This window comes from Silurus aristotelis (genome assembly GCF_946808225.1).
Source record: "Silurus aristotelis genome assembly, chromosome: 11".
Classification (NCBI taxonomy): Eukaryota; Metazoa; Chordata; class Actinopteri; order Siluriformes; family Siluridae; genus Silurus; species Silurus aristotelis.
In genome coordinates, this window is record NC_139584.1 from 28787961 (window position 1) to 28802176 (window position 14216).

Here is a 14216-nt window from a genome sequence, read left to right on the forward strand (position 1 = left end):
GCTTCTTCCCCAAATTGGAACCACAAAATTGGAACCACGTCTTTGGATACGAAAGCTTGAAATTTTTCCTTCACTTGAATTATGAGACCCAAACCTGTTCCAGCAAGACAATGCTCCTGTGCACAAAGCCAGAAGATCTTCATGAAGATATGGTTTACATGGGTTAAAGGGGTGGAGTGGAAGATCTCCTGCTATAGAGCTCCAACCCTATTATAAATAATAGATTTGGAACAATGACTGCACTCCAGGCCTCCTCACCTCACTTACATCAGTACCTGGTTTTACTCACATTCTTGTAGCTGCATGAACACAAATCTCCACAACATCTAGTGGAACATCTTCCCAGAAGAGTGGAGGTTAAATAGACACTAAATGTGGAATGGACGGGTTCAAGGAGTGGAACAGCAAATTTGATAGTCAGCTGTCTACAACTAATAAATCCTGGAAAGTTAAAATAATGCCTGTGTGTGTGTAACGATTTTCCGACGCAGGTCTGTGCTTAATTAAGATCTTCAAGCAGGAATGTTGATGGGAGTTCATATTTCTGCACCGTGTTTATAGTGAGCAAAGCCAGAAAAAAATCTGATAGTGATTCGTGTTGCGCGCACGCCCTGGCCTGTTGAAGATAGCGACATCGGACACACTCCGAGAGGAAGACGGTGAAGAGTGAAGGCTGGAGTAACATGAACAGGTGTGTGTGTGTGTGAGTGTGTGTGCGTGTGTGTGGTTTTATGGTTAGCATGTGCTGTAGGTGGGCAGCAGGTGTTCAATGCTTATTCATTTTAACACACTGATCCAAAAATGTGTACTGTGTTTGTGTGTGTGTGTGTGTGTGTGTGTGTGTGTGTGTGTGTGTGTGTGTGTAATATATATGAGACTTAGATCTAAAAAGGTGATGACTGAAAAGCTGTGTGCCATCGAACAGGTGTGTGTGTGTGTGTGTGTGTGTGTGTGTGTGTGTGTGGTCAGAATCGTTCATGCGACCCTTCATTTCACACAGTTCCTTCAGGTGCACCTCATATCAGGAATTGCAATGGGCGGCGACCGCAGTCGAAATTCCACAGATTCCAGACCCACAAAAGCAGGATGTGTGTACGACCTGAAAGGAGGGGCTATGTGTGTGTGTGTGTGTGTGTGTGTGTGTGTGTGTGTGTGTGTGTGTGTGTGTGTGTGTGTGTGTGTGTAAGGGAGTCAGGTTTTAGAGTAAGAAAATAAAACGGAGAAACTGTGAGAGAGTGAGAAAAAGGAATGGGGCAGTTTGGCATTTCGGACGGTCTGGCTCCATCCCAGCCATTGTTAAATCTCCAGACAAACATTTCCACCAGGAGGGGAAAGTCAGAACGATATACACTTCCACACACACACACACACACACACACACACACACACACACACACACACACACTCACACACTCACACGCTCTCGCAAAGCCATAGGGCTTGATTTGCGCCACATGTTCTGATAGGTCACAAGGTGTTGATCATTTTCCATCACAGCATCAGCGCCTTTTCCATAGTGACAGATCAATTATCGGAGGCAAAACATCATGCATGGCAAAACATAATATAGAAAAAACAGAAAAACTAAAAGAGTTGATAGCGAAAGGTTTCGAGATTAGTTTTGTAACACGCCAGCAGATGGCAGCAAAAGGCTGCACGCACAGTCACAGGGAGCACCGACCCTTAGTAAAGTAAGTATGCCGAAAACATCGTCGACATCTCGAGCTGCGCAACTGATGCTTTTCTGACCTCTTGCGTTACCACGTCTGCGTTTGAAATGATTAGGGAAGTTGACGGTGACAAAACTTGTGTGTACGAGTACAAATCTTTATATAACAATTGTCTGTTAACATTGCGTTAAGTGCAAAAAAAAAAAAAGGAAAGTGCAAATTGTTCTAGAGTTAGTGTTTGTTCATGCAAAGGATCCACCTGAGAAAATCTACGGCGGTCGTTTTCGAACACGGACCGGCTTCACTTAGCGTACTTCGAAATGCTACGCTACCCACTTCAGCAGTGTGCTGAAGTGCTTGGAATGTGCAGGGTCATATTAATCCCCCGTTCCCGAGAGCACGAGCATGCCAAGGTTGGAAACCATCACAGATCCACTGCAGATTGAGAACGTTAGGGTCTCGGAATACAAGCATGCGATTGGGAATGAACAGATAATGAACAGATAATAAAAAGATAAGGGATCCTGCAGGACACAGCAAAATAAAAGTCATGCAAGCTTTTTTTCCACAGCGTTTTTTCATTCACTCATCCCCAGTCGTTTTCTCGTCAAGTAATGGCTTGTTTGTGTTGGGCAGCAAAAGTTTGTTAGAAAAGATCACATGGTTGATATGAAGCAATGAGAATGCTTAATAATCTTTTTCTCTCTCCCTGTCACTCCTCTACTCTCCCTCTCTCTCTCTCTCTCTCTCTCTCTCTCTCCCCAGAGTTCTTGTCCTTTTCTCTTTTTCAGATCTACATCAACAGCTTAAAGATGGATGAAGTTACTGAGAAACTCAAGAACTTTGAGGATGGACTTGGACTGTGATTAATATCAAAAGTCTGTTACAATGAGCTCATGACATCAGTTTGCATGAAAAGTTCTGCATTTAAGCGTCCATCACTGAACAGATCACCTCAGCAATGATGGAACTGTAATAAATGGATATTGGTGATGAGGATGAGGATGGGTTCCCTTATGAGTCTGGTTCCTCTTAAGGTTTCTTCTTTATGAAGTCTCAGGGAGTTTTTCCTTCACCGCAGTCGCCACTGGGTCGTTTATTAGAGATAAACTTACACTTATAAGGAAGAAACTTACAGGCACTAAACTTATAAACTCAAACTTTATAACCACTTGATCTCTGTGAAGCTGCTTTGAGATGTTAAAAGCACTTGAGGATCTTCTGATAACGTTCATAACATGATAATCCTGGTGTAGGTGTGAGGTGCTCCAGAACATCTGATCACATGCACATTATCAACTTGTGCTTGTTAATATCATGAACAGCAGATACACTAATTCCTGCTTCACCCACCCTGAGGCATCCTGAGGTTGCTCCAGCTCCATTCGTGTCCCACCTCATGAAGATTATGGATACCGAAAGAAAGAAATACAGAAAGAAAGATACCGACACCGCAAACATCCTGAACCATCTAGATACGTACCTGCGCAATTTGGATCTCACATCATGTGGAGTTCGGATTTTGGACCTCTTCGAATTTGTAAAGGCTCTGGCATGGAGAAGCTGGTGTTGGATCTGTGATGATCTCAAATGTTGAGCTATTTTATGAGTTGCTCAGTAGCTCCTGGTTCTACAACATCAGCTGAATGTATAAGACTGTAGAAAGGATTACTTTTCCATACTTTCTCCATCGTCATAGAGCTGGCTTTGTGCACAGGAACATTGTCATGCAGGAACAGGTTCAGACCTCCTTGTTGAAGGTCCAAATTTGTGCTAAAATTTTGGGGAAGGACCAATCCGTTCTTATCCTTTCTATTTTCATTAGCTGAATGCATGGAGACCTTTATGGATATTTGGAGCATGAAGCAGATTACACCCTACTCTGTGTGTGTGTGTGTGTGTGTGTGTGTGTGTGTGTGTGTGTGTGTGTGTGTGTGTGTGTGTGTGTGTGTGTGTGTGTGTGTGAGAGAGAGAAATGTCTTTTTGTGCCATTTTTTGTTCATGGTGAGTGTTTTTAGCAAGACCTGCTGATGTGCATTCGACTGCAGGTCACACCTGGGTGCTAAGATCCAAACACACCTGTGATGATGGACATATGGACAAAGCGTGCAAACAGCAACGTTGGGTTTGTGTGTAAGGAGTGTGTGTGTGTTTGTGCGTGTGTGAGAGGTCGAGAGAGAGTTTGTTATTTCCCTCTGAGCTGTAACGGAATCGGTGTTCCACTGACTCATCAGGATTTGCATCAGCGCGGGTTGGTGAACAACAGCGGATATGTGTGATGGACAGAATTTTGAAAGAGAAAATACAGCCAGAAATACGTCTTCTGCCTTTCCATTACAACAAACGGCTAAGTGTCTCTTTATTAGCCAGCTGCACTCACTCACACACACACACACACACACACACGTTCACTTACTCACTCACTCACTCACTCACTCTCTCATACACACACTCTCACACACTCACTCAATCACTCACCTGCTCAGTCACACACTCAATCACACTTACAGACTTACTCTCATACACTCGCTCACATTCACACTCATTCACACACTCACTCAATCACTTACACACTCTCTCACACTCACTTATACACTCACTCACACTCACAGACTCACTCTCATACACTCACACACATTCACACTCATTAACACACACACTCAATCCCTCACACACTCTCTCACAATCACTCATACACTCACTTACACACTCAATCACACTCACAGACTCACTCTCATACACTCATTCAATCACTCACACACTCTCTCACACTCACTTATACACTCACACACTCAATTACACACACACACACACACACACACACACACACACACACACACACACACACACACACACACACACACACTCTCTCTCTCTCTCTCTCTCTCTCTCAATCACACACTTGTAATAAACTGAACCAAACGCTTCTTATGGTAAATAACTGCACTTTATTCGGCTCACCCTCCCTGTACAACCTTAACTGTTAGCGCCCCCACCTGGTAAAGTCTCTCACATATTATATCTCCGAAACAACCCAGCACTAAAAACCTACCTACCACTGCTGGATGCGTCCACGCTGAGTGTCACTGGCATTGCTGGACCATAATATTTCAGAGTAATTGTTTCTGAGAACATTCCTTGTCATTCTTCAAGACTCTTGTCATAAGCATCTTCCCAGAACCGTTCTGCGGTCTTTTCCATGTGTGGTCTTAGAGGGGCCGTGACATTACACAGTTTTGGGAGGAACTTTTCTAAGTATGTGACCATGCCAAGGTATTGTTGCAGCTCTTTTCTGTTCTGTGGTCTGTGCATCTTCATATGGACCTTTTCCAGGTGTGGTTTAGGTCCAGTTTAAGGTTTCAGATAGTGACCATGATGTTGACTCAAGCTCTGGATTCCAGCACCCTTTTACTGACATTTAATTCTTTGATCCGTTTCAGCTTTTCCATGACTTTGTTCCTGAGACCCACCTGAACTGAAGGTGGGTGTATGACAGGCTGAGCATCTGGTTTTAGCTTGATGTGTTGTTCTCCTTCAAAACAGACTAGTCCTGTTAAAACATCTGCGTATATTTCTTTAATGTCATTAGGTTCTGATGTAACTGCTGCTACCTGTTTGACGAGTCCCATCTTTATACTGTACATGTCTTTAGTCCCAGTCGTACATCATCTTCCAGAATCTGGGATTCAAAGTCATAATATTTGTCTTTGTATTCACCCAAAAACATGCGTTTGCCTTTGGGTTTCAAACGATGTCCACTACACTGCATGACACCAACCTTGTTTGTGATTTTTCCATCTTGGTACAGCCTTGAGCATGTAATGATTTGGAATGATGTTGCACTGAACCCTCATGTCTATCTTCAATTGTGTTTTATGCCCATTTAGTTTGATGGTTACTATTCAGTCATCTCCATTTTCTCTGTACAGCCTAAACTGTTAGCGCCCCCACCTGGTAAAGTGACACATATTTCAACACTTACACACACACCTATTCACTCACTCACTCATGCATTCACACACACACACACACACACACTCTTATTCACTCACACTCACAGGATGGTGTGTGTGTGTGTGTGTGTGTGGAATCAGCTGTGTCTCGCTGAACCCTGACCCTCCTCACTACTGACACCTGCTCTAGAGGTCAAAGGTTACGCAAAGTCAAAGTTGTCGCTTGTGCGTGTTCAGCTGTGATTTGGGATTAATGTTTAAATGTTTACTTTCGAGGGTGTCAGCTTCAAATCGGGACCGTGTGAAATATCCGCTAGATGTTTATCGGCTTTAACACACACACCTGCAACGAACATATCGAGCAGCATGGCACAAGTGGTCCTCAGAAACAGCCGCAGAACTGTGATGAGGGGCATTTAATTATGCTCTGACCACTGAATATTAAAAAACAGGGGTGTTAGTAAAGTCAGGTACTGGTGTAGGTGAGCAGGCCAATAGGGTTTAATGGGGTTTAGAGCTCTTTAGCAGGAGATCTTCCACTCCAACCTATGGAAAGAACATCTTCATGGAGGTTTTCTGGCTTTGTGCACAGGGATTGTGTATTGTCGTGATGGAACAGGTCTGGGTCTCCTAGTCCAAGGAAACGGTTTCAGGAGGAATTACATAGTCTCATAAGATCAGGTGTCCCAATACTTTTGTCCTTACAGTGTATTATCCACTGACACACACAACCCCGTATTAATCCTTTGATCATCAAAGTCACACCTCCTTAGAATGTTACAATGTATAAGCCCCGCCCCCAGGGCGTGTCTCTCTGTACATTAGCAGCTCGATAGCAAGTTCATGGTGTGGTTTTTATCTGTACATTTTTTTAGCTGCAACATAGTTGAAGTTACATTTGCAGAAGGGTGGAGCTTCTTAAGCTCGAGAACATCAGCCTGGCTAAAGTGAAGAGACCTCCTCACCAACTTTTTACATTCCTCAACAGTTAGATGTGCTTCTTGTTTGAGTTTTGCCTCAGAATCCGTGTCCAAGTCATTCCCTTTATTCTGTAAAGCCAAAGCCTGAGATTTCACCTCGAAGGAACGTTTTTGGTTCAAATGAGTGAAAAGCAGAGGAACCCGAGGAGCCTCGGCGTCTGGAGCTCACACCAATACCAGCTTCTTTACACTGGCTTCGCTGTGCGACCGAGGGTGTGTAAGGCCTCGCTCACAGAGCACGTCCTGTTTGGGGAAAATGTGAAATCAGAGCGTTTCAGAGAGAACGTCGTAAACAAATACGGCTCAGCAAACACACGTGCTGTGGTAACGTTTTTCACGCTAACGATCACTGCGACCCGATGCCAAGCCATTCTGAGATCAGGGGGATTTATTAACTCCCTCTCCCTCTCTCTCTCTCTCTCTCTCTCTCTCTCTTTCAGTGTGATCTATCCATCAGGTCATTTGTTTACTTGAATCACACACTCATAACAATGATTTGCTTGTTAGTTTGAATGAATCCAGGCTGTCCACCATGGCTCTCACTTTTTCCCTGAGTCAATGGGCATCAAAAGACGGCTTTATCCAGGGTCCAGGCCCAAGTCTAATTGTGTCAAATGCTTCCAGATCAGATGCAACACACACACATACACACACACACACACACCAGGGTTTATGACATACAGCAGCTGCAGCGTCCGAGATGCATCGAGACGCCGGAGAGAGATGTTTCTCGTTTCTGCCCGGCAACCGCCCACACCACATTAACGACGCCGTCTCGTTTTACTGTGTGTGAACGCACACGACCTTAAAGCCCTGACCAAACACACACTGACGCCATCAAACTAAATCAAACACACGGGAGACCCCCTGCACATTCCACAGCACACATAAGTGGCTTGTTTTTCCACAAGTGGAAGGATTTACCTGTCTATACACACACACACACACACACACACACACACACACACACACACACACATCAACACAATCAAGTTTAATTTTTATAAGCTGTCCTGTAATAATTATAATTAATATCACTACTAATAATAATAGTTACTACTGCGGATAATCCATGTCCTATACCACTGTGTCCATCACATCTACCTGCTTGTCTTCCCTCACCACATCCATAAAACTCCTCCTTGACCTTCCTCTTTTCCTCCAGCCTCAGCATTCTTCTGCCAATATACCCCTATATATAAAGTATAAACATTGGGATAAAAATGTGCCACCGTGTGATTGTCACTAAAGTGTCCATGTGCTGATATGAAAGCGACATTGTGCTGTTCCACTGTTAAAAATGAAAAGTGAGACAGAGAGAGACGTCCAGGTACTAGGTGTTTCCTGGTTGTTTCCTCTCTCACCTCATTTCCTACCTGCATGATCCCTCTAATGATCTCATTTCTAATCATGCCCATCCTCATCACTCCACAGCATCTTTATCTCCGCCACCTCCGGCTCCACCTCCTGCCTTTTCATCAATGCCAGTTTCTAAACCTTAGAACAACAGGTTTCACCAAACTTTCCTTTAACACGTGACTCCCGTGGATGCAATACAATTATATATACAGCATCTCACAAAAGTAAGTACCCCCTCACATTTCAGCAACCATTTAGTATCTTCTCAAGGGACAATACTATAGAAAAGAAACTAGAGGAGTTGTGCAGGTTGTGTAGCAGTACAGATTTACTGTCTTTTGAAAAGAACAACATACAGCCATTATTGATGATAGATACACAAATCTATTGTCTGGTTCTATCAAGCAGGAACTATAGTCAAAGTTGTTGTATGTAGACGTATGTTCTGGGATCTACTGAATTTTTTTTGTATAAAATTCTATTTCTGATCAAAGGAACAGAAAGAATTAAACGACTCAATAAAAGATTTGTTCATTTGATGAACGAGATTCGAAGAACAAACACACTAAAGTGATCTGATCTTCCCATCACTGGTAAGAGGACCATCAGCCTCCCTGGTAGGTCCCAGTGTCTCCACTTCGCCGCAGTAACCCCGTGTTGATCACACAAACACGAGACAGTGTTTTTTTTCTTACGTAAGGCCTGTACCAAGCCCTCTGGATTACATTTCACTCAGACACGCTCTCTGGTGCACATCTTGGCACCTTGGGCACTTGGATTTGTTTGCTCCTCCGTTACCGTCACCTTCTCGGTGGGCGTGTCCTCTATTTACCTCTAAATGGAGTAATGGAAGGATCCTTACGTACCCGTACACTTACCTAGTCTGTAACCCAGAGTTAGAGGAGATTGTGAGAGCATTTTGAGAAAACGTGACTGGGCGTGGAGGAGCTCTCAGCCGTGTTCGTGCAGTGTTAAGAATGTGGCGTGTGTAATTACACCTCAACGCCATGGTCTTTCCTTGTGGCTGACGTCAGAGCTCGGCGGTGTTGTTGCCAGAGCGAGGTTCAGCAGGTGGAGGTAAAAATCCCCGAGCGGCTTCGAGACGGAACGTGAGGATCTGGGCATGGGGTTTGGAAATCTCTCCTCACAGAGTAAGCACTGCTCAGTCTCTCAAACTCTTTCATGCACATGCACAAACACACACACACACACACTGGCATGTTCCTTTTAAGCTAAGCACTCATGGAAACACAGGCTAGAATGTGTGTGTGTGGTGGGACTGGAGGTTCTCTGGCTTCGGGAACAGAAGCTGGGTGTGAGCTGTGTCTTCATATGTGTGTGTGTGTTACCATGCTCACTGGGACACAGACACACACACACACACACACACTTGCCAGTCACGATCACGTGTATCTATAATGCAATAGCAATTGAGAATTCAAAGAAATAACTCAATCCAAATCATTTTATTTGGTTATTGGTGGTGGTAGGAAACCCAAAAGGTCAGAAATGACTTCTTCGACAGACTCCACGTTCTCCTGGTGGTTCCCTGGTGAGACAGAATCCAACCAGGGGTCTTTGGTCTGCCACAGGGACTTGCTTTAAATGAGGCTCCTGCTCAATGAGGTCTCAGGGCAAAACAACGTTTATTTCATAGAACAAGACATTAAAGATGAGTGTGTGTTACAGTTAGCTGAGGCTTGGTGTGGAACAGGGTTCCATCGCTTCAGTGATGAACCTCTGATCTGGACTAGGGTCAGGAGTGAGATTAGAGTGCTCGAGAGAGAGAGAGGGGGGGGGGGGATGATGAGAGTGATAAAAGCAGAACACAAAAAAGTGAGGTGACAGAGAGACAGACACACAGAGATGATGGGAGAGAAAGCAACAATAGGTGAGATCTGGACAAACAAGAAGAGAACAAGGCAATAGCAGAGAGACAAACAGAGACAGAGAGAGACAGAGACAGATAGACAGGTTTATAGAGAGACAGACAGACACAGGCAGTGTTAGAGAGAGAGAGAGAGAGAGAGAGAGAGAGATAGACAGTGTTAGAGAGAGACAGACAGATGTATAGAGAGACAGACAGACACAGACAAGGTTATTACAAGACAGACAGATAAACAGACAATTAGAAAAATAGAAAAACAGAAAGAGAGGGGGGCCACAGACAGAGATAAGCAGATCTCCATGTTTTTTCGAAAGTTGATCAGCTGTAGCTTGTAAACGCCACCCACAGGATTGCCGTGTGTCTCACCGTAAAGCTCATGGGTGAAGTGCTGGGAGTCAAAATCTGAGTTTGGTGGGACTTCCCCCGTCTCCCTCATACCTCTCATCTGTGTTTATTATCTGCGCACACACACACACACATACACACACATACAGTCCTCTACACAGAACAAGTGTTTGTGATCATCATGGGATGTTTCTCTGTGTGTGTGTGTGTGTGTGTGTGTGTGTGTGTGTGTGTGTGTGTGTGTTTGCTCTCACTCAGTGTACCTGATTGTGTTCTTTAATAGTAGTAGAGCTGCAGATGGTCATGTCCAGTTCTGACCTGGTTCCTCTACAGTGCTTTTTGTGAGAGAGTAGTGGATGAGTGCACCGGCTGTAACTCACCATCCTCTTTACACACGCCCGTGTAGTGGGACCTGGGCATGCACACACACACACACACACACACACACACACACACACACACACACACACACACACACTATGTGACAGGGAATGCTTTCTTTATTGTGATAACTGGCCATGCCATTTCCATGAAGAGGGACAGACCCACAAGCCAGACCTTCACTGAGACTGACACAGAGGCCACACTTCCTTTATTGTGACTGACAAACAAAGAGGCCACGCCTACTTCATGGTGACTGACATACAGAGGCCACACCCGTCGACATTGTGATTGACACATACAGAGGTCACGCTTCACCTGCACATTGTGGGCTGCAAATCGTTCCATCTGAGCTCGCTTTGGAACCAGGATAGGAGCTGCCAGTCTCTGGAATTCCTCTAGCGCCCCCTGGTGGACTGAAGCCCTCAAGAGAGACGTGTCTCTTCCCGAGGTTTGGCTGTATTCTCAGTCCATCCCAGTCCGCGTCCTCCTCTGCTGTCTGCACAAATCCGGTAATAAAAAAGCAATTAGCCAAAAACACCATATTTTTTTTATCCAATTATAGTTACAGTTAACTCTACAGACAAATATCAGTATTTTTCTGCCGATTTGTTAAAGCAGAACATAAAGACATGTCCTTCACCCTGCTGTGATAGACCTTTCTTTTACCTTGCTGTTCAAGGCAACAACTGTGGAAGATTTGTCCAAAACCCTGCTGTCTAAGGCTTGTCCACGATAACAACTGTAAAAGACCCCTCCATCACCTTGCTATCCAGTTTGTAAAGTGAAGCCGGTGCCTCCTGGCTCGCTGTCCTGATGGCTCTCTCTTGAACGCCGTGAAAAATGGCTGGTCTGTTCTTCAACAGGAACGCACTCGGGTCACTCAGGAGTTCGGCGCCGTCTCCTGCACCTGCCTCCAGCTGAGCTGCAGACACTGACTCGGCCTGCTGGCTGGAGTGAAATCTCACGGGTGAATGGAAGAGCTGAAAGCGCACCCTCTTCTTCGTCGTTCCTTTACGGTTCTAATGGAGAGGAACCGTATCAGGCAGGGCGTTCCAACGTCACAACGATGGCTTGAAGATCGGATTGGATTTACTCACCGATGCAGACGTGGTGTGTGTGTGAGCAGCCGGGAGGCAGATTAACTCCTTTATGGTGCAGCGTGGAACTTCTGAGCTGATGCTTAAAGAACAGAATGAAGAAGGCACCTCCTTTGATTAACATTTGATTAGCTCTTATCTATTATTATTACTGTATTATTGCTAGTTTCTCAGCCATGTCCTGAATGTCACCTTTTAGAACACTGAGGGTTGTGATGGGGATTCAGGACCCACAACATTAAAGATGGGGATCTACACGGTGAGCCAATCAGAGGGGGGATGTGAGCTGTGCGATCCTTTTAAACACAACCAACACACCTGGTCACTCAATGCTCACAGTCCACAGAGCACATTCATTGACCTTTGACCTACATTTACAGCTTTGTTTCTGGTGCCACTTTCTCTGGTGTGGGATTCAGACGGTGCTGAGGTGATCGCTGGGAAACACAGATCTTTGCTGTGTGTAAAAAAAGAGCAACGTTTAGACGCACAACAAACTTTTAATCTTTTAACCTGGTTAATCCAATATAGTCTGAATATTTTTTTTTTTTACATTTTCTAGAACAGTGTTCAATACACAGAGAATAGAAAATTCAGACTGAATAATCAAAACAACGTGACACAACAGCAATTCAAGAATATATAAATATACAACAAAACGACTTATATAATGGCGTTTGCCTAAGGAAATCAAAACATTAAATTAGTGTCTGCTTCAGTTGTAATGATCGAATTGATCAGATGTTAATTTCAGTATAAAATCTTGGTATCTGACTAACTCACGTTTTCATGTGTTTCTGTAGAGGTTCCACCTGGGAGTTCATTCCGCTCAGATTTCTTCTGTCTGGCCTCACAGGCCCCATTCTCTTTCCTGCCCACTCAGAGACGTCCACCACGGTCAGACACGGTGACCTTTCTGCAGATCAAAGGACATTTTAAATGCCTTTCTTTATAAAGGGTACAATCTGAGCATTTTAAAAGTCTAATTGGGATTTGCTGTGATTAACACAAAGTGGAACACAACAGCAACGGCAACAACATTAAACCAGTTCAGAACTATTCCTTGATCAGCTACAGAAAGGACGGCTTCATGAGAAAATATAAGCATCGCAATTCAGGAATTAAACATTAGAGGTCGACCCTGATGCATCGGTTTTGTTTAACAATAGTTAATTGCTGGAATTTTCAGCGAAAAATCCATACACAGTTTTTCCGGGTTGCTGAAGCAGCTGAGAAGATTTGCGTCATTATACAGTACAAGAGCGGCCTCTAGAGGCGAATCACTGATATCACATGCTGCATGTTAAAGTGTTTTTTTATTCTTTTTGGATGGATCTGTTTTTATTTATTCGGAGTGTATCAGTTTAAATGCATGTATTTTATATGGTTAAATTATTATTATTACTATTATTAATTACTTATTATTTCATCAATATATTCGTATTTATTTCATTAATCACATTTTCAGTATTTTTTTATTTTTTTTTGTAAAAAAAGATCAGTACTATTTTACATGGTGTGTGTGTGGTTTTTTAAATCAGTATCCATTTTAAAAATCGGGTGATCGACTGATCACTATCAGTCATCATTCACAGGTTTTACCGGTGAGGTAGGAAAATATTTAATAAAGCAAAAAATGTGGCAGAAATATATACCTACACATCCCTAACAAGTCAAACACACCCTCTTTCTCCGCCCCCTTATAATTTGCTTTTGAATTAAATCAAAATAAATTTATGTCCAGCCCAGGAAAATGCAAATAATGTGTCAAATACATATACAATATATTAAATATTAATAGTCACTGTCAATAATGTGAATCAGAGACTTCACTTCACCATCAACGCTGGCGTGGTGTTTAGTTGGCACACCGACTCCACGGCGATACGCGCCCGTAGCGATGCGTCGCTCTGTCTCCCAGCAGCATGGGTGTGGACATAGAGGCCATAAACAGTGAACCCCATCCAAATGTTCTTCACCACCAAAGCTCTGCATGCTGATATCACTGAAATACAGCGAGATGTTTGATTAACTGCATGACAGGCGTGTTCGTTTGTTTCAATGCAACAAACTCGCTAATGTAACGAGATTAAGATTTATTTTGACTAAACAAACGTATACATGTCCAGATGTTCTTCACTTTATTTGAAAAAAACCTCCCTTAGTAGGAAAGCACCCAGACAGTTCGTTTCTCCAGACATTCAGCTGAAATACTATATCTCTTTCCAATCTACTTCATGATAGATATCACTTCAGACGACTGTTTGCTCTCTAAACAAGGCTTACAGAGCTCTTCAACATACGCAGTCCTGAAGAAAATTGCATGGTGTTGAAGTATGGAACAGGAGACATGTTGGTTTACTTTCCGGAATAAGTCTCCAACCTTCCCTGCTCCAAAACAACCCCAAACCCTTATGCATTCACCTTGATGTGTGAGTGTGTTGGCGAGGCGGTCTGATCACATCTTCTCATCTGTTCTCCAGACGTTCTTCAATTAGAGACAAAAATGTCACATTCGTACCCCACAGAACCTTCAGTCT

General features: G+C 43.7%; 1 protein-coding gene across 2 annotated transcripts; it reads right to left on the minus strand.

Annotated features, from left to right (window-relative positions):
* Positions 1-9409: 9409 nt before the first annotated feature.
* LOC310733190 (uncharacterized protein) lies at positions 9410-11966 on the minus strand. Of its 2 annotated transcripts, XM_083554215.1 has the most exons (7): positions 11869-11966; positions 11677-11758; positions 11341-11598; positions 10895-11075; positions 10459-10607; positions 10217-10308; positions 9410-9740 (listed from the first exon to the last, which is right to left on the minus strand). In XM_083554215.1, the coding sequence occupies exons 1-6, from the start codon at positions 11913-11915 to the stop codon at positions 10246-10248; spliced, it is 780 nt and encodes a 259-aa protein (XP_083410341.1). In that variant the 5' UTR covers positions 11916-11966; the 3' UTR covers positions 9410-9740; positions 10217-10245. The 2 variants fall into 2 exon arrangements, with proteins under 2 accessions (XP_083410341.1, XP_083410342.1); XM_083554216.1 differs by lacking the exon at positions 10217-10308 and having other exon boundaries at positions 10514-10607.
* Positions 11967-14216: the final 2250 nt, after the last annotated feature.

What these genes read in the sequence shown, in the direction of transcription:
- LOC310733190 (XM_083554215.1), bottom strand. Translation starts at nt 11,915, where the DNA reads ATGTTGTGGGTCCTGAATCCCCATCACAACCCTCAGTGTTCTAAAAG. An exon ending in AACCCTCAGTGTTCTAAAAG is followed by an intron (nt 11,759 to 11,868) that starts GTGACATTCAGG and finishes CTGTTCTTTAAG; the next exon opens with CATCAGCTCAGAAGTTCCAC. An exon ending in CTATTAAAGAACACAATCAG is followed by an intron (nt 10,309 to 10,458) that starts GTACACTGAGTG and finishes GTGTGTGCGCAG; the next exon opens with ATAATAAACACAGATGAGAG.